The 21,151-nt window shown below is 37.4% G+C and overlaps 2 protein-coding genes across 7 annotated transcripts; both read left to right on the top strand.

Annotated features, from left to right (window-relative positions):
* The first annotated feature begins 336 nt into the window (after positions 1-336).
* On the top strand, positions 337-5,263 carry LOC115218321 (zinc finger protein 271-like). Of its 3 annotated transcripts, none has more exons than XM_036508478.1 (2): positions 337-655; positions 3,799-5,263. In XM_036508478.1, exon 2 carries the CDS (start codon positions 4,180-4,182, stop codon positions 5,140-5,142), a length of 963 nt encoding a protein of 320 aa, XP_036364371.1. In that variant the 5' UTR covers positions 337-655; positions 3,799-4,179; the 3' UTR covers positions 5,143-5,263. The 3 variants fall into 3 exon arrangements, with proteins under 3 accessions (XP_036364371.1, XP_036364370.1, XP_036364372.1); XM_036508477.1 differs by lacking the exon at positions 337-655 and adding an exon at positions 1,115-1,779; XM_036508479.1 differs by lacking the exon at positions 337-655 and adding an exon at positions 1,810-2,084.
* A 5,441-nt stretch (positions 5,264-10,704) lies between these two features.
* Positions 10,705-14,730, top strand: LOC115218452 (zinc finger protein 239-like). 4 transcript variants are annotated; one of them, XM_036508481.1, is made up of 3 exons: positions 10,705-10,808; positions 12,916-13,218; positions 13,271-14,730. In XM_036508481.1, exon 3 carries the CDS (start codon positions 13,293-13,295, stop codon positions 14,004-14,006), a length of 714 nt encoding a protein of 237 aa, XP_036364374.1. In that variant the 5' UTR covers positions 10,705-10,808; positions 12,916-13,218; positions 13,271-13,292; the 3' UTR covers positions 14,007-14,730. The 4 variants fall into 4 exon arrangements, with proteins under 4 accessions (XP_036364374.1, XP_029644135.1, XP_036364373.1 ...); XM_029788275.2 differs by having other exon boundaries at positions 12,916-14,730; XM_036508480.1 differs by lacking the exon at positions 10,705-10,808 and adding an exon at positions 10,854-10,997 and having other exon boundaries at positions 12,916-14,730.
* The last annotated feature ends 6,421 nt before the right edge of the window (positions 14,731-21,151 follow it).

The following is a 21,151-nucleotide window of genomic DNA, read 5'->3' as shown; positions in this document are numbered from 1 at the left end:
CGGTTTTTTACAGCCGGACGCCCTTCTAAATGCCAACCACTTTACAGAGTGGACTGGATGCTTTTTGAGTGGCACCTGCACTGACAGGGCCACAAAGTAAATTGCAAGAGAAATTTTATTTGAGAAGGGAGGGTGTATTGGAGAAAGTGATCTTGTATCAGATGATGAAAGGAGACAGATAGGTGTCTTGTAGAGAAAGTACATGGGTATTCGGTTAAAGAGAGAGAAAGAGAAAGTGATCAAGAATGAGTACAGAAACGGATGTGTTGCTGTAAAGGAGATACATAGCTGCCCAACCTGAGGGAAGAGCAGGAGAGAGGGGTAAGAGACAGCAGGAGAGAGATGGTTGCGAAGTGCCAGAGCATACTCACAAGAGCGGGGATCGGAATACAAATGGGATGGTCGAGTAAAAGAAGAGAGAGAGAGATGGTGGCAAGTGCCAGGGCATACCCTTGAGGTACGGAGGTCATAATATAAAATGGTAGGACATTCCTAAAGGGACGTGAGTAGAGAGTGAAGGAGGGGAAAACCTGGGTATATAGGTGGGGCTACTGGACAGCAATGATACAGTGAAGAGAGCCGTGAAGACAGGACTGGAGAATAAAAGAGGAGCAGTGAGGAACAGACGAGATGTAGTTTAGTTTGTTGGGGCAGGGTGAGTGAAGATGGAACAGCGCAACACAAAATTTTTACAGATATTACAATATTTAAATGGTTTTCCTATCTTTCTTGACATTTCAAGAAGAAAATCAATCTTTTAAATTTCTCATAGTATTCATTTCTCTGTGATTTTTGTCTTCTCTGACTACAATATAGATATTTTCCTTGTCATCGATTTTACATTTTATTCTGACCCAATACTTCTAAGTCTATATTTCTACTGAGGTCTTTATCAAAGTCTTAAGATGCTGCTACAAACCCCTTAGAAAATTCCTTCAAAGTTTAATTAAATTGCAAAATTATCTTGTAGACATTCAGGACAATGATTTAGAGAACTGTTGCTCTTATTCTTAGATCAGAGGAAATATTTCACAGTTATTCTACAACAGATTTATATATACAGTGGGTACTTTTACTGGAGCTTATCTGTATGCTCCCCATCTACTCACTTCTGTTTCCGAGGTGAAAAGAAAAGAAAAAGAGTCGAATGTGTAGGAGTTTGAGGTCAGATTCGTTGAAAAGACACGGAGAAATAAAGGTAAAAAAATTTCTCCAAGGGACCCCCTGCCCGATACCCTACCCACCTCACCCTCGCTTCCGGGAGAGAAAGAAGTCGATCGCGAGCGTGTTCGAGGGGTCAAATTACTTGAAAACACACGAAAAATCAACTGAGAAAAAGGGTTAGGATTGAGGGTGGGAGAAAAGGGCTTCTGTTATCTTCAGAAATGTAAACAAAGCCACTTACGGTACTTATACCGAAGGATCGCCAAAAAATGTTCTCACCGACCAACCCCCGTGTGCTTTTTTTATAAATTTACCAACTTTTTACTATTTTTTTTTTGTTGTGGTGAGGTTGTAACTTTTATTGGAATATAACACGTATGTGTATATAATACATATATAATACAAATCTACATTAAAAATACGAATCCAAAATCGGGAGGAAAATGGGAAAAGAGGAATAAAAATAGAAAAAGAAGCAAAAGGAATAAAATATCAATTCAACTTTTTGTCCGGATCTTGTCTTTTCCGCTCCGCATCTTCCAAAACCATTTCCGGTGAACAACATGAAAGTTGTTGATCGAATTCTTCGAAGAAAATACGAAGATGAGAGGAGAAGTGAGTATTTGTTAGTGTTTAAATTTATATAAAACATTTTTCACGGTGGAATTTCGTAATAACTGTCATTTCTTCATAGGAAAGGTAAAGGTAAATTCTTTGAATTGAGAAGGGTTTTTTCCCCCCAACTTCATCATCTTAGTATTTTGGGATAATCCGCCAAAATTTCTATAATTCCGAGGGTAAGATTGCAATTTAGCGACGCAAAAAAGTGAAAGTAAATTGCTTTTCAAGTAACGACAGTGATAAACCCCAGTAAAAAAAATCACAGGAAACATTTAATATTAAATGGATAGGCTCCCAGTGTAGGTTTAGGCTACATATATATAATTTTTAAATTGTGAACCATTCTTGAAATTTTGCCGATCCAATGATGACAGCATCCACAGACAGGCTGTGGATGCTACAAAAAATGGAGTGACTTTGGGAATAGCTGCCACTAATTAAATGGAATTTCTCGAAGGTTTTTTTTTTTTCGGTATTTCGATAATTTATAGAATCCCATATTGCGAAAATCGCAGCAAAACTAAATCGCTTTTCTAAAAGAAAAATTGTTTTACAAAATCTTTGGGGTTTTTTAATGTTACTTCCTTCCTGTTGCGCCTTCTGATTAACATAATTCTTGCTTTCTTTCCCGTTACTTTTCGTCATTCTATAGCGGGTTTGCAACCATTTTTTCATCTATGGATCCCTTTGATTGTGTTTTTTTTTTTTGTTTTTTTCTTGTACCCCCACCAAAGCCATTCGATGTTTAAAAACTAGTTTAATAGAAACTTTCAAAATTCCTATTTTGTTTTTCACACTTTGAGTCTGGTGAACAATGTAAAAAAATTCAGAAAAAAAAAACTAGCTGTTTCTTGCAATACATATCAACAGATACATCTAAAGCAAATTTTTTCAGGTGCCCTTAAATGACTATTGTGGATCCCCAATTTAATATTTTATTGCGTGAGGAAGTACCTAGAAAATTATCATTTTAGTTTTTTAAAAAGTAGAAAAGAATATTCTAATTGAAGAAAAGTATAATATTATTGTTGTCCTCATGGAACCTGAATCCTTTACTGCACCCAAAATTTGTTCCTTGTTCTGAAGAATTGTTGAAATCATAGAATGAAACAACTGTAGATTACATGTGGCAGTATGGACAGTTCTCTCTTAGTTAATTGCAGGTGAGTCATAGCTACTGATGGTCATAAGTTAAGGTTGATCTGTATATTTTCATTTATGATGTCATAATACAATATAATATAGAATTTGTACACAGTATCCCCAAATGCCATAGGGGGTAACTAAAAGGGGTCGTATCAGAAATATTACAGCACGGAAAAGCTAATAAGGTCATATGCTCTCCTTGTTTCCAATTAAGGTAATGTTGCTCTTTTGCCAGGTGTGTTCTCAGGAGACTAGGAACAAATGATACTTCTTGTATGACAGTGGCACTTGCTTCCTATAATCAGACAACATAGAGACAAGGAGACTTCTATCTTTTATATCTCTAATCTATTTATTTCCCTCAGACTGGAGCCTGGTGCAGCCTCCTGGCTTCCCAGACTCCGGTCGAACCGTCCAACCCATGCTAGCATGGAAAACGGACGTTAAACGATGATGATGATGTTAGGGTATTCAGCTCATAATTATGAGTTAAGTATTAGGGGTTGTTTTGTGTCCTTGTGCAAGACACTTTATTTTATGTTGCCCCAATGCACTCATCTGTAATTCAATGAGCCAGCCTTGTTACATTCTCTGTCCTGAGAACTATGTTCAGACTACACATGTCTGTGGAGTGCTCAACCACTTTCACATTAATTTCATAAGCAGGCTGCTCTTTTGATCGGATCATTGTTGTAACCGACAGAGTGTCTGATTAATTGTTATGATAGAATGTAAAAATATAGATAGACTTCAGGAATTCAGTTGTTCTATTCAACGTTCATGTCTACAATTTATCAATATTGAAACAAAATAAAATTTCTGCTGTTTAAGTATCCTTTATATCTTACACTGTTTTTCTTATTTCAGGATCCTGGTTCAAACTGGTATAAAGTTGTCTTTTTATCACATCAGAGGCATCATTAATAATTATCATCTTTTAAAGACAACGGAAGATGTTACGCAGAATAATTGTAACCATGTTTATATAAAACTGATGAATTATGATAAAATGTTTCCGCTGAGTGAAACTATTAGCAATATTTGTGTATGTCAGTGTCTAGAATAAATGAGAGATAATTTTTGTCTTGTAGATAAACTTAGATTTATAAACGGCTTTGCAGCATAGATCACAGTTGATGGACACAAAACAGAAGGTGTGTTTGTTAGAAATATAAAAAGGAAAATAAAAAACATACTTCAGTGAAAGAAGAAAAATTGTTTAAATGACTTATTCTTTATTCTAAAGAAATGGCAAAGAAGTTGGCAAAGTCTTCATATGAGTGTGACACTTGTAAAAAGTCATTCACTACAAAAGGTTACCTTACTATCCACATACGTATTCATACAGGAGAGAAACCATATCACTGTGATATCTGTGGTAGATCATTCTCTCGAAATAGTGAGTTAACTATTCATAAACGTCTTCATACAGGAGAGAAACCATATCAGTGTGATATCTGTGGTCAATCATTCGTTCGTAAAGATATTTTAACTAATCACATCCGTATTCACACAGGAGAGAAACCATATCAATGTGATATGTGTAGTAAATCATTCCCCAACAGTACCAACCTGACCGATCACAAACGCATTCATACCGGAGAAAAACCATTTCAGTGTGACTTCTGTGGTAAATCGTTTAATCAAAGTAATCAGCTAATTAAACACAAACGTATCCACACAGGGGAAAAGCCCTATCACTGTAATATCTGTGAGAAATCATTCTCTCGAAATGACGAACTAACTGTACACAAACACATTCATACAGGAGAGAAACCTTATCGGTGTGATATCTGTGGCAAAACATTCCATGAAAATAGTGCCTTGACAGGACACAAACGAATTCATACTGGAGAAAAGCCATTTCCTTGTGATATCTGTGGTAAAGCATTTGTTCAAAGTAGTATCTTAAAGGGACACAAACGCATTCATACAGGGGAAAAACCGTACCATTGTGATATCTGTGGTAAATCGTTTCCTCGAAATAATTCTTTGACTGATCATAAACGTATTCACACAGGAGAAAAACCATTTCATTGTGATATTTGTGGTAAATCATTTATTCGGAGTTATGATTTAAAGGGACACAAACGTATTCATACTGGAGAAAAAACCTACCATTGCGACATCTGTGGTAAATCATTCTCTCAACGTACTGCGGTAACTGTACACAAACGTATTCATGCTAAAGAGAAATCATATCATTTGTGATAATTGAGGTAGATTGTTTTTCTTACAGTAATCTTTTAACTAATGTATTCATATGGGAGAAGTCATGGCTATGTTATTTTGCAAGTGTCATTGTGGTATTAAACTTTACATAATACAAAGTGTGTGGAGTCATATTCTTGTGTCCATTGTCAATGTTTCTCAGACATTTCATCATTTTAACTGTAAATTTCAAATTCCAGAATTCTGACGCACCAACTTTAGTGAGTATCCATAACAGTTTGGAATCTAAATAGAACTGGTTCACTCTTAAATTATTTTTCTCCTGTTTTGTATTTAGAACATCTAACCAAGTCTTGTAATGATTTCAGTTGAGATGTGATTTAGTGAGTTGGTTGATGGGAGACAAGTCAAAGGCTGCCTAAAAGCAATCTATTTCCCTTTTGGAATTTGGTTTGCAAAATTCTTTATATGAGTTTGTGTGTTGAAGCATATTCTCTTGTGTCTGGGAAGAGTTATTTTCTTTTTGTGCCTTATTATATAACACACTTACCGGTAAAATTTCCACTTTATCTTATTTTTATTTTCCTAAAATTTTCGTTGCATCTTGCAAACTTTTCAGTAGTTTTAGGACAATAAAAATAAGAAAGAAGTGGAAATTTTACTGGTAAGTGTTACATAATAAGGCACAAAAAGAAAATGACTCTCCCCAGACACAACAGAATATATTTCTCATTCTCAGATAATGTTAAAATGTGATTTCATCATATGTATTTTGAATACATATTGTGGTATAAAAACTTATATGTTTGATTGCTGTTTATATCAACATGGCAACACAAAAGGTACATATAAGACAAGGATATTTTTAGAGGTAGAATAACTGAATTACTGGAAATCTTATTTGTTTGGTGGAATGCTGTCAGCATTGTATGAACAGTAATTATCAGTACATTGATGTGCTGAATGGACATTTCTCATCAGCTTACAAATAGTGAAAATATTTTTTCAAAAAGAATGTGCACATCCTAACATTTACAGTTGTAAACAAGGAGTCTGGATATTTATTCTTCTTTACTTAGCTTAAGGAAGGCATTGTTGTGAGTTGAGTTATTGTGCTGATTCTATTTGAATGAGGAACCAATAGAAGTTAGTAACAGTAACATATAATGGTTTCCTTGCAGAACTTTGCCTAAAGCAACAAATTTATTGGCATATTTTCATTTCACTTTTGATATATTTTAAAGACAATGGATTAGGTTTACATTTTCAGTAGAGTAAAATTACAAATATTTGTGGAATGAGGTGTTGGAGAGTGGCATACATTAACCACGGTATATTACTGTTAATTATTAACCCCAGGTAAATGAAATCAGTAGTTGAACTTGGTAAAAATCAAGCAAGATGTTGACTAAAACAAGAAATTGAAATTAAATCCACAACACTCGTCCTTTTTTCAATTTATCACCCTCCTAATTGTTACAGTCATTTCTAATTAAAAAAATAATAAAAGTAAATGCGTACGTATGTGCATATGCTGTGACTGTATTCGTAGTGGATTTCATGTGCACCGTATCGGTGAAACATACGCGCACAACTGTAAATAAGCACTCAACACGTACAATTACATATACAAAAGTCTGAGTATACGAACATGACCCTTCACATCATTTACAGTACATGTTCTATGCTGGCAAGACATTGGACTATTTGACACGATCGCGTATGTGCTGGGTGCTTTTTTCATGCCACTGGCACCAGTGGGGTTGGCATGCAACACTACAAGGCTAGAAAACCTAAATGGGTGGCAGGAGTGGTTGGCGTTAGGAAGGGTATCCAGCTGTAGAAACACTGCCAGATCAGACTGGAGCCTGGTACAGCCTTCTGGCTTCCCAGATCCTTGATCAAGCTGTTCAACCCATGCTAGCATGGAGAACGGACGTTAAATGATAATGATATGCTAGGAGATGAGGTTTAAGGCATGAGAGAAATGTTTTGGTGATATATACGACTCCTCACATCTCGAGGGGAAAAGTGAGAAAGAATCGGTGGGAGCTGCATAAAAGTAAATAGTGATGGGATGTCACCCCTGCAGACGTATATCATCATTTCACATCCGTGCACAAATACGCACCTCACCGAATCTCCTCGGCTCATTCTGACTCCTATCATCTCTCTCTCTCTCCCTTGACACCACTTTATTTCTGGCGACCTGGAACCATTTCATTGGTTGGCCATTCTTCATCCATAAATAGTGTTCCCTATACCCACATATTACATCGATCAAGTCCCACCACGTCCAACAAATTATCTCTCCTCAGGCATTGTACTTGCTTCTCTCCCCCATCCCCTGCAGCCTACCCAGCCACGTGTCATCTTTTCTCTTGTGTATCGTCATCACTAGCCTCCTGCTGCTCTCTTCTGCATCTTTCTTCTGCCTCATCCATCACTCCCTTCAACCCAATCTTTATAGCTGTTTTCTCTAACTCTTGCAAAGCCCTGCCAGCTCGTGCACCTTGTTTCTGCCCCCCCCCTCCCCCCACCTCACCTCGTGCCTTGAGGCAAAGTCAACCTCAGCAGAATCTGAACTCAGAACCAGAGGACTGAGGAAATTCCGCTAAGCATTTTGCCTGAAAGGCTAACACTTCTGCCAGCTTGCTTCTCTTATTTCTTATCTTACATATAATAATAATAATATGCAGTGTGTGTGTCTCATCAGTCACACTGAGGAGAGAGAGGAGTACAACAACAAACAGAGTGGGAGTGAGTGATGGAGACACTGAAGGCAGGGGAACAGCATCCAAAGGTCTTGCTCTGGAGATGCTGGTATTTTGATTAAAATAAACTGTAAGTTGTACTTAGTTATTACTCTTGAGTGGCTGTGTGGTAAGTAGCTTGTTTACCAACCACATGGTTCTGGGTTCAGTCCCACTGTGTGGCACCTTGGGCAAGTGTCTTCTACTATATAGCCTCAGGCCGACCAAAGCCTTGTGAGTGGATTTGGTAGATGGAAACTGAAAGAAGCCTGTCATATATATGTATATATATGTGTGTGCGTGTATGTTTGTGTGTCTGTGTTTGTCCCCCTAGCATTGCTTGACAACCGATGCTGGTGTGTTTATGTCCCCATTACTTAGCGGTTCGGCAAAAGAGACCGATAGAATAAGTACTGTGCTTACAAAAGAATAAGTCCCGGGGTCGAGTTGCTCGATTAAAGGCTGTACTCCAGCATGGCCGCAGTCAAATGACTGAAACAAGTAAAAGAGTATTGACACACATACAAATATATATATATAAATATATTTAGCTTAAAAGTCACTCTGTTGGGTGGCTTTTTGCTAGCTCCTGCAGAGATCTCTTTATTGGGCCTCGGGCTCAGCAACGACACTTCATACTTTGAGTACATATTAAATTTTATTAAACTTGAACAATATTTTACAAACAAGTTTTCATCAAAACAATGATATAATTTGTCTATTTAGAACTTATTGCAAAGCTGCAGGATAAACAGCATTTTTGGTTTTCCCTTTTGTGATCAATACAAATAGCTTGTTTCCATTCTTAATCCTTGAACAACCAACATAGAGCTGGCCGTGAGAAAAGTAGGGTTCCATCAGACGAGGCCCAGTTACTTTCAGTGATTGTACTTGGGACCTTATTGATTGACAGTGCACAGCTCACTCACATTGGAAACTGAAGTCTGCCACCAATTTGCATTGAATTTTGTTCGAGCCAAGCATCACATATTGGTCGACAGAAATTACTCCAATCTACAATCTTAGTTCTTTGTATAGAAGATCCATGCATCATATTTTGCAAGATATCGCGTGACCAACAATAAACGATTAAAAGGGCGTTATACAAGGGGCATGTGGCTTTTGTCAAAGTATGACCTGTGACGGATTGATTTTCATGTTTTACAAAGCTTGTAGTACCGAAGTTTTCTGCCAATAATGTCACCAAGTGTGATAAGGCCACATGGTGAATCGCAATATTCACAGGTATATCTATTTCTTTACTACCCACAGAGGGGGCAAACAAGGACAGATAAACGGATTAAGTCGTTTACATTGACCCAGTGCGTAACTGGTACTTAATTTATCGACCCCGAAAGGATGAAAGCAAAGTTGACTTTGGCGGAATTTGAACTCAGAATGTAGCGACAGACGAAATACCTATTTCTTTACTACCCACAAGGGGCTAAACACAGAGGGGGCAAACAAGGACAGACAAACGGATTAAGTCGATTTCATCGACCCCAGTGCGTAACTGGTACTTAATTTATCGACCCCGGAAGGATGAAAGCAAAGTCGACCTCAGTGGAATTTGAACTCAGAACGTAGCGACAGACGAAATACTGCTGAGCGTTTCACCCGGCGTGCTAACGTTTCTGCCAGCTCGCCACCTTTTCACGGGTATACCTGTTCATGACTGAACGGCGTCGTGCCAACCATTGAAGAATGTTGTTTGTTACATGTTTCTGGAAATTTAGAAATATTCCACGATTCTTCTAATATTGTCTTGTGATTAAGGATTTCCACTCGGGTTCAACCAACTGCAGTGCCGCTGGTCTTCCACATCACATCTCGATCGATTTCCAATTCCAAACTAAACTAAATTTTGGTGTGATATGAACTCATTTGACTGACTTCCCTTCGCTTCTTTTATTAGTTATCTCCCCTTAACTTTTATTTACTTTTTGTTCGCCCACAAATAAAAATTTGGGAATCCAAAGTTTTGGGATTGCTGATCTGGATTCGGCCCGGAATGTTTTTAATTCACTTACAAAATTGGCCTGGTCCCAAAATACTATATGTTGGCCTACGGCCTCTAGCAGTAAAGGTGGAAAAGTGTGACACACAGACAATCGCATTTATTATATTAGATGAAGTTAAATATTAAACACTTATGTTTTCAAAATATTGCTCATATAACATATATATACATAGAGAGAGATGTCAAAGCATACATACGTATATATAGAGAGATGTCTATATAAATGTGTGTATATATAAAATCATATATATATAAACGTGTGTGTGTATATATATATAATGACAACAAAAGAAGAGTGGGGCCTGCCGATCAACGTGATTAGATCCCAGCATAGCTGAAATTTAGCAATGCTTTGTTCCTTTGTGTTGATGAGCCACTATATCTTTATATATAAAAGAGAGGTTGTGTGTCTGTCTCCTACGATTTAGATTCCTAACTATTCCCACATTTTGCGGTGCAGTTTAACCAAAACCGGGTATCTTATAGTCGTGATTCATATCGAGCCCTTCTGGGTATTAGCGCGCGTCCACGATGAGTCTACGATTTAAAAAAAAATTTACCATCATCTTTTTCCATTTTAATGCATTTTTTCGCTATTATGTAAGGGAAGTAACTCTCTAAAAATGTCAACGATTTAAAAAAAAATTTACCATCATTTTTTTTCCATTTTTAATGCATTTTTTGGCTATAACTCTCTAAAAATGCTTATATAGTTATTTCCCTTACAAATCCGAGCAACGCCGGGCGATACTGCTAGTCATTAATAAAACTGTGGGCATTTTTGACGACACGGGTATGCTAGTATTTATGATAATAAATGTTTATCCAGATTTTATTACTTCCGCCCAGCATCTAACATAACCATTTCCGGTGAAGAACTTTCTCTCGTCTTAATTGAATTTATCAAAGAGAATATAAAGACAAAACGAGGAGTGAGTATTTATGGTGTTGAAATTTATATAAAAGAAAAGGACAAAGAATTGGGAGGGGCTTTTTTTCCCTTTCCTCAATTTAATATTTTACGATAATCCGCCAAAATGTTGTATCAGAATCGTAATTTCCTTTGTCAAAATGAGTGGCTTTCGGAATCGCTATCACCAATGAAATGGAGCTTCTTGGAGGTCTATTTCTTTCTTCTTTGGCATTTTTCGGTATTTTATTAGAATCGCATAATGCAAAACATGTAAATTGCGTTTTTTAAAAAAACAGTCTTTATGTATTTTCGCTTGTTTTTGAAATCTCTCTCTCTTTCACTCTCTCTCCCTCTCTCTCTCTCTCTCTCTCTCTATCTATCTATCTCTTCCTCCCTGTTGAGCCTTCGGAATTGCTGATGATTTTTTTTCTTTTTTAATAATTTTTCGTCATTCTATTATATTCCACATTAAGAATAATTTCTAATTCGCATTTAGAAAGAAAAAAAAAAAAAAAAGCACGCCCCTTTTCCCACTTTTCACGATTTCTTTTCGTTACTTTTTGTATTCCACATTATGAAACAATTATAACCCTTCTAATTTGCATTTAATAACCCATCATTTCGACAAATCCTTTCTCCCCTTCGTCCTGAAATTACCATTCCATTCTTGAAAAATTATTTCTTCGATGTCGCATTTTTAAAAATATCTTTCGTTCCAACCACACTTTTGCCATTATGTTTTTGTTTCATTTCTTGGACTTCTGGCGATGCTGTGGAATCGAACCCATGATCACTTGTTTGGAAAGTTTTCTTCTCAGCCTGACAGTCAAACGTGATTTTATTTCCTTTTTTCCTATTCTACAGAAAAAGTAAATGTTTTTAAATTGTGTAAAGTCACCACTAATGATAAAACCGAAACCACATTTACTACGTTTCTTTTTTTAACCTGGTACTTATTCAATCGGTTTCTTTTGGCGAACTCACCAAGTTACGAAGACATAAACAAACCAACGTTGGTTGTCAAGCGATGGTGGGGAAAAACACACTCACATGTACATTCATATACGTGAATTTTCCGTAACTCCTCTCCCTACCCTCGGGAAAATTTTTGGCAGAATTCTGGTTTAAGCATCCATGTAACCCCTCACAACTTCTTTATTTTGGGAAATTTTCAGAAAATATTTGCGAATCTCTGTTCTACACTCGGGAATTCATATGATTATGCAAAAAAAAGTGTGTCTGTGTAATTTAAGGGTGATTTAGCTGTTATTTTTAGCATATCTCACAGCCACCTGATACCTTCCTCGTTTCTTTGTTACTTATTGATGTTTCTCAATATCCTCCCCCCCTCCCCGATTACATTTAATGGAATGATGATGCACCAAAGGGTGGACCATTGCAAGAATTTAAGCAAAAATTTCGGTCTGAAGACACATTTTTTATGATATATATATATATATATATCATCATCATCGTTTAGCGTCCGTTCTCCATGCTAGCATGGGTTGGACGGTTCGACTGGGATCTGGGAAGCCAGAAGGCTGCATCAGGCCCAGTCTGATCTGGCAGTATTTCTACAGCTGGATGCCCTTCCTAACGCCAACCACTCCGAGTGTTTAGTGGGTGCTTTTTACATGCCAGGCAAGGCTGGCAACGGCCACGATCGGATTGGTGCTTTTTACGTGCCACCAGCACAGAAGACAGTCAAGGCGGCGCTGGCATCGGCCACGTTCAGATGGTGCTTTTTACGTGCCACCGGCACAGGGATCACAACTACAGTTTCCATTGATTTTTGATGTTGGTGTACTTGACTCAATAGGTCCTCAAGCACAGGGGCGAAATGGTGTTTCTTTACTTGCCACCTGCACAGGAGTCAGTCCAGCGGTACTGGCAACTGTCGGGAGCCAGTCATAGGATTGGTTCAATTTCGATTCTGATTCCGATATATATATCTAATATATGTATTTCGCTTCTCTTTTATAATATAAATATACTCGTTAAAATGTTCAAATGCACTGAATAAATTCAGATAAAGGTTTACTTTTACAATTAATTAAATTTCTGCTGTGGATTCTACACTGTTTAAATATCCTCTATATCTTACGACCTTTTCTTTATTGTTTCAGAATACCATGTGACCCTGATATAGAAAATCCTTTTTTTTACATCAGAAGCATCATCAATATTTATCATCTTAAAGAGACAAAAGGAAAATGTTATATGGAACCAATACAACCATGTTTATATAAAATCTGGTGAATTAAGGTGAAAGGTTTCTTCGGAGTGAGATTATTAGCAACACTTTTATAATCCATGTCTGGAATAAATACAAAATAATTTTGCATTCTAAATGGACTTAGCCAAATTTATAAAGGACTTTGCAGTACAGTTGATGGACATATAGTTGAAGGAATATTTGTTTGAAATAAATTATAGAAAAAAAAATCAACAACCATATTCATATATTGTGAATTGAAATACTGATAGTTTTCATTATTAAGAAATGGCAAAAAACTTAGCAAAGTCTTCATATGAATGTGATATCTGTGAAAAGTCGTTTGCTTCAAAGGCTAATCTTGTTCATCATATACGTATTCATACAGGAGACAAACGATATCACTGTGATATTTGTGGTAGACCATTCTATCGAAGTGGTGAATTAGCTATTCACAAGCGTGTTCATACAGGAGAGAAACCATATCAGTGTGATATCTGTGGTCAATCATTTGCTCGTAAAGATATTTTAACTACACACAGACGTATTCACACAGGAGAGAAACCATATCAGTGTGATATGTGTAGTAAATCTTTCTCCAGAAGTACTAACCTGACCGATCACAAACGCATTCATACTGGAGAGAAACCTTATCAGTGTAATTTTTGTGGGAGATCATTTAATCAAAGTAATCAGCTAATTAAACACAAACGTATTCACACAGGAGAAAAGCCATATCACTGTGATATCTGTGACAAATCATTCTCCCGAAATGATGAGTTAACCATACACAAGCATATTCACACAGGAGAGAAACCATATCAATGTGATATCTGTGGTAAATCATTCCTCCAAAATAGTTCATTGACTGGACACAAACGTATTCATACTGGAGAAAAACGATTTCATTGTGATAACTGTGGTAAAGCATTTGTTCGAAGTAGTGCCTTAAAAGGACATAGATGCATTCAGACTGTAGAAAAAGACCCCATACCCTTATGAAATCTGTGGTAAAGCATTTCCTCAAAGTAATGCCTTAGCTGTACACAAATGTATTCGTACCTCAGAAAACCCCATGCTATTATGATACACGTGGTAAATCATTCCTTCAAAATAATTCCTTGACTGATGATAAATGTATTCATACTGAAGAAAAAACCACTTCATTGTTCATATCTATGGCAAAGCATTCATTTGAAATGTATATTTGAAGAAGCATAAACATTTACTGAAGAAAACCCATGTCATTGTGATATATGTGATAAATCATGTTCATACATTAAGCTATTAACTCAGCACAAAAATATTCATACAGGAGCAAAACTCTATCACTGAAATAATATCTGTGATAAATCATTCTTTCAACAGGATCATTTAACTAACCACATATGTATTCTTACATAAGACGGACCATATGAATGATATTTGTGGTTATCATTCTCACTAAAAGCTTTTATTTTTTATATGTATATTAAGTATATTCTTGTATTTATTCCATCAAGTTATTGGTAATATATATATGATTTTTATCTATAGTATGGTTCCTTCATGACTATGGAGAAATTTACTGTTCATTTGCAAGTGTCATTGTAGTATTAAACTTTACATAAAAACAAAATTGGTAGAGAAATCTTTGAATTATCATCAACCAATATTTTTATGTCCATTGTCAGTGTTGGACCATATTATCTCAAGCATTTTGTCATTTCAAGTGTAAATCTCAAATTAAAATATAAATAAAACTGATTTACTCTTCAATAATTCTTCTTTTATTTTATATTTGGAACATCTAACCATGTCTTATTCAACTATAAATTATGCAAAATCTCAAAAGTGTTTAGCACTATATATCTGTACAAGAAGCTTTTTCATTTCAAGACAAATACTGCAGTTTTGTGGCTGTTGATAGTACATCAACATCAAGTATGCCATTGTTATGTTTGTGTGTGTGTATGTATATATATATAGGGAGAGAGAGAGAGATGAAAATACTCACTCATATAGTATGTAGATAGGGTTATAATCCTAGCTGTCTTTATATATATATATATATACACATTCTTTTACAAGAATAGTGATAACAGTGACTTCGAAGTTTTGACCTAGCATTCATTGAATTCTTATAAAGTATAATAAATATGTCATCTGCAAAAATGTATTGAGCAATCCTGCAGTTTATGCTAAATTGTTTTTGAAACTTGACATAATTGCATAATGAAGTGCCAATCCCTAATTGTTGCATAAAGAAGTTTCATTATCTCATGACACTCCGTTGATTACGACGACAAGGGTTCCAATTGATCCAATCAATGGAACAGCCTGCTCTTGAAAATAACGTGCAAGTGGCTGAGCACTCCACAGACACGTTTACCCTTAACGTAGTTCTTGGGGAGATTCAGTGTGACAAGGCTGGCCCCTTTGAAATACAGGTACAACAGAAACAGGAAGAAAGAGTGAGAGAAACTTGTGGTGGAAGAATATAGCAGGGTTTGCCACCACCACGCCCTGCTGGAGCTTCGTTGAGCTCTAGGTGTTTTCGCTCAATAAACACTCACAACACCCGGTCTGGGAATCAAAACCATGAGTCTTCTGCCCTAACCATTGGCTATTGTGCCTCCACTTTCAATGTCTAACCATGGAGGGAATATGTAGAAGGGATAGACCAAGGAAGACGTGGGACAAGTGGTGAGGAAGGAACTTCAAACACTGGGCCTCACTGAGGAGATGACAAAGGACAGAAACTTGTGGTGATTTGCAGTGCTTGAGAAGACACGTCAAGCTAAGTAAAATCGTGGCCATCCATACATACAGGCATGTCTCTCCATCAAGCAAGTAGTCCTTGTCTTGCAGGCTCCCATGCAAAAGCACCTGTGCTGGTGCCATGTAAAAGGCATCCATGCTGGTTCCACATCAGAAAGACCCATGCCACATAGAAGGCATGTATGCTGGTGCCGTGTAAAAGGTACTCACTATGGTTTGTAAAGTGGTTGGTGTCAGAAAGGGCATCCAGCCATAGAACCCTTGACAAAGCAGGCAGCTCCTGTCAAACTGAGCAACCCATGCCTGCATGGAAAATGGACATTAAATGATGATAATGATCATCATTCATTTTCCATGCTGGCATGAGTTGGATGGGTTGAAAAGAGTTGGCAAGATGGAAGACTGTGCCAAGCTCTTCTGTCTGCTATGGCATGGTTTCTATGGCTAGAGGCCCTTCCTAAGACCAACCATTTTATATGGCACCAGAAAATTCAGCAAGTAACTTGCAAGACAAGAAACTTCAACTGAGGTGAGAGTGGTACTGAGGACATGAGAGACGGATGGAAACAGGTTTTCTCTTGACAGAGGAAATTCAGAGCTGTCCCAGTTGGGAAAACAGAGATTAGATGGTGAAGATGTGTTAGGGCGTAAGCTCAAGTTTGAAGGCGGTGTATGTAAGGGGTGCAGTGGATTGGATAGGATGGGTGGGCAGAGTGAAGACAGGTGGAAACACGGGGCATTAGGGAGAGATCTGTCTGGGACAGATGGTGCACAAGAGCATAGACAAATGACATGCATTTAGGGCCTCGATTTTACTTAGATGTATAGATCTTTCCAAGCATGGCAAATCATAAATCATTTTGGTCCTTCATCATCTGAAAGTCAATTTTCACCTTTTTGTCCCGTGTCGCCTTGGGTCTTCCTCTCCCACAGTTTCCATTCACACTTAGTGGGCAGCATTTCTTTACGCAGCTGTCCTCATCCATATACATTACATGGCCATAAGAGTGCAGTATTCTCTCTTGCACACCGCATCTGATGTCTCTTATGCACTATTTTTCTCTCAATACATTTATACTTTGTTACATATGCACATTGGCATTGCACATCCAGCAGAGCATACGAGTTACATTTCTTTCAAGCCTTTACATCCCCAGCCCACGTTTCACTACAATATCACATAGCTGTCATTTGTTATGAACAGAAGTAATAGCTCTCAACAAGTTTCCCACTCAGTCCATATTTTAGCAACTACACTTTCAGAGCAACCTCTACCAGTGCTAATTCAGTCACCTGGGTAACAAAAACTCTCTACTACCTGTAAGGATTGAACATTTGAAGAAATCTATTTCCTATGTTTTCTTAGTGTTTACAGTTCCTGCACATCTAACAAACACAAAGACTACTTTCCTCTGTTAACCTTCCTGCGATTCCACTGCATCTTTTGTGACTATAGCTTACACTGAGCATTACTGTATGGAATTTCTACCTGCACCATTTTCTACATTTTCAGCAAGGCCATTTCCCTGAAGGAATTAGTAATTTGTCTGCTTCCCTACTTACTAGAACTTTGGGCTTTGCTCAGTTAACTGTATGGCCCTTTGATTACAGGTGTTACTTCCATGCCTGAAATTTCTTCCGTAATTTTAGCGTAGATATAGTTATATGAACAAGATCATCAGCATAGACGAGATTCCATGGGCAATGAGTCTTAAACTCCTCTGTTGTTGTCTGGAGAACTATGATAAATAAGAAAGGGCAGAGAACCAAGCCATAGTGGACTCCTACCTGCACACTAGATTCATTGCTAACGTTCACCTTACTAACAATACCCCTGTTTGTAAGGTGAAAGTCAGCAATGAGAATGGCAATGAATATAGTATGGTTGGATGGCTCTTACCAGCCATTCATTTCTCTTAGATTCTGCAGCATCCATTAAATGAGAGAGTAAGGGATCCAGTCAAAGGCTTTCTCCATATCAATAAGTACCTAGTTTGGTGGTTTATTTTTGGCCAAATGCCTCTCCAGCAGTTGCCTTACTAAAAGAAGGCATCAGTAATGCTTCTCCCTGGCTCAAAACCAAACTGCATCTCATCTAGGTTAACTCCCTTCATAATTAGTTGAGCTATAAACCCTTTTGGTAATTTTTGTTGCTTCCTACAGCAATTTGATACCTCTGTAATTACTTTTGACAAAGGCATCTTCATCTTTTTAACAGTTGACTACAATGCTGCCTCTCTAGTCATTGGGTGTGACACCTTTCTAGACAACTTGGTCAATATATTAGTGACTAGGCTATGCTCCACTCTGCCAGACATTTTAAACACATCAACAGTAATTTCTGATGGATGAGGACCTTTCCTTGTCTTCATAACCTTAATTGCTTTATCTATCATACTTGATGTCAATTCAGATAGTTGGCCTCTCTGTTGTGTTCTCATCAGAAAAACTTTCCTTCCATTCATATATCCACACACACACACATATATATATATATATATATATATATATGAGATTAATCAGCCGAGGATGATCCGGTTCTTGACTGAGGATAGAAAGCTTCGAATGACCTGTCCTTGTTTTTTTTTTTGCATCATCTATCTGGATGTTTTGTTGTCCCTTTTTGTATTACCTAGTTGTCTGGATGTTTTGCGTTCTTGTCCCATTTTGTAGTATATATATATGTGTGTGTGTGTGTGTATACACACACACACACACACATATATATATATATATATATATATACACACACACATCATCATCATTTAACGTCCGTTTTCCATGCTGGCATGGATTAGACAGTTTGCCATGAGGTAGTAAGCCAGGGAGCTGTCTTCAATCTGTTTCAGTTTGGTTTCTATGGCTGGGTGCTCTTCCTGATGCCAACCATTCCACAGAGTGTATTGGGCGCCTTTTACATGTCACACGTCTGAGTTTAAATACAACCTAGGTTGACTTTACCTTTCATCCTTTCAGTGTCTATAAATTAAGTATCAGTCAAGTACTGGGATTGATGCATTCAACTAAACCCCTTCCCCAGAATATCAGGCCTTGCACCAGTAGCAAGAAGGTTTATCATCATTACAACATTCTGAGGGTGACCGACCAAATCTGAGAGTGGAGCAGAGCTTCTGCCAGACTAAGGGTGACACGATGGTGGAACAGTGAGGTAGACAGGGCCATGAAAAGAGGAGATAGATTTGGAAAGAGTAGGAAAATAGAGATAGCAAAGAACCAAATGAGGTAGTTAAACGGCAACTTGGTGACAGGTTTTACCTAGTAAGAGCAGAAGCAGAAATTATGAAGATTGCTGATGTGTTTGAGGGTCTAGGGATGCTCAGAGGGTCAGAGACTAGAAGTGTTCCAGATTGCTAGACAGTGTATTGAGGATAGAAATGTGTATGAGTGGAAAAGGGTATGTGAGCACTAAGTGACTCTGGAAAGAAGTGTGAAAGTGCTACTATGAAAGGTTATTAAATGTGGAGAATTATTTAGCAGTGGAGGAGGATGTCCTGAAAGTGTAGTTGTTAGAATAAGAATAGGAATGAAAAAGTTCAGAGCTTTTACCTCCATCAGCAACAAGAGATCCCTCTTTCTGAGTGAAGGCTGATCATATGATGCTTGTGTATGAATAGCAATGCAACATGATAGTAAGACAATGGCTCTGACAGAAGTGCACATGCAATGACTAGAGAGGATTGAAGCTTGTATGTTTTACTGTGTAAAGTCACTGTGCAAGTATGAAAAAGTGTTCATGTGCTGAGAGAAACATTAGGCATTAGAAGAATGAGATGTAGTGTGCAGGAAAGAAGACCTCACTGGTTTGGTGATGTGATGTGTCTGGATAAGAAAAGCCATATAACGAAGTACTAATTGCTTAAAAAGGTGATGACAAAGGACTGAGACAACTGGCAATTTGCTATGCTTGAGTAGACCCATCTATTGCAGCAAAAGTGATAACCAGAAGTCAGTTATACTGGAATGTGCCCTGCATCTCTTTTGCTCTGACACATCAGATATTTCCTTCAATTATCACTTCACCATTTATGGTACTACTCGATTGCTGTAATCACCTGAGAGCAAATGTTGCACATGTCACATCCCCTCTCAACTTCCTTTCCCTCTCAAATACTCCCCATTTAGTTATATGAGATTTTTTTTCTTTTCCTCCTTCCCAGTTCTTTTTCTGTCTCTCAAGGTACCCTGCAAGCTGAACAGTGCCAGTGACACAAAGGAAGCACCCTTCCTAAAGCTGACCACTCTGTAAAGGGGTCAGCTTTAGGAAGGCCATCCAGCTACAGAAACCATGCTAAACTGTCATTGGAACTTGAGATGGCTTGCCAGATTCAGCCAAATTGTCCAGCCTGGAAAATGTTAATCAATGAGGATGATGATAATGAATATAACAAGAACAGATTGTAGCAATTAGGAGAATAGCAAATTGAAAGGAGGTGCAGTGTTGTGGATTTCTGTATTACACACTGTTTGTTTCATGGTAAGTTCAACCAGTGATTTTATTTAATAGAGGTTAATAAATAGCAGTAATACAGTGTGGTTAATATATGCTTGCTACACTCTACCATCTTATTTCTCAAATATTTGTAATTTTACTCTATTGAAAATGCAAATCAAGTCCATTGTTGTAAACCCTTTGAACCCCCCCAGATACTCATTGTCCTCGGCACCCTCACCCCAGGTTTGACTGGCTTGTGGTGCCAGTCGAACCAGCAGTTACAATCTAGTTTTCCAAAGCAGAAAATCCTGGCCAGTAAAGCAGCCGCTGGGGTATTCGTATCTGCAGCTGGCAGCCAGAATTTGTATATGAATTTGCAGCTGGTGGGGTGTTTGTAAACAGTACAACATGGCAGCCAGTAAAGTGGCCACGGGTGCATATGTACATGTGGCTGGCTGCCAAAATAGTGGCCACTGGAGTTCTGAGGATTAAAATACAGTAAACTGAAATGTCTTTAAATAATGCTTTTCTCGTCTCCACCAACTCCATTGCTAACAACAAGCAAGTTTAAAAGAAACATCTGACCTTCTTGAATATTTTAGAGTGAATCATATAAACTATACTCACATAGAATATATTCCTTTTTTTTTTTTCTAATATGGTTAAATAATGAAATCCAGGTTCTTTGTTTACAGCTTAAATATTAGAATCTGCACTCATATTAAAAAAGGCTTTTATTGTGAGTGAATGAGAAATGTTTTCTGTCCAATACATCAATGTTTTGATGTTTTAACATCATTCCCCAAAAGAAGAAATAAGATTTCCAGCAATTCAGTTATTCTGCTTCTGAATATTGCAATGACTCAAATAGAGGTTTCTTATTATCATGTCTGTTCTTGATACAATTAGCAAACATACATGTAAGTTTCTATAT

This window comes from Octopus sinensis, linkage group LG13 (genome assembly GCF_006345805.1).
Source record: "Octopus sinensis linkage group LG13, ASM634580v1, whole genome shotgun sequence".
In the NCBI taxonomy this organism is placed as follows: Eukaryota; Metazoa; Mollusca; class Cephalopoda; order Octopoda; family Octopodidae; genus Octopus; species Octopus sinensis.
The sequence above is the reverse complement of the archived record's forward strand: the minus strand, read 5'-3'. Positions and strand labels throughout refer to the sequence as shown.

Excerpts from the sequence above, each read along its gene's own strand:
- LOC115218321 (XM_036508478.1), top strand. The coding sequence starts at position 4,180 with ATGGCAAAGAAGTTGGCAAAGTCTTCATATGAGTGTGACACTTGTAAA.
- LOC115218452 (XM_036508481.1), top strand. The coding sequence starts at position 13,293 with ATGGCAAAAAACTTAGCAAAGTCTTCATATGAATGTGATATCTGTGAA.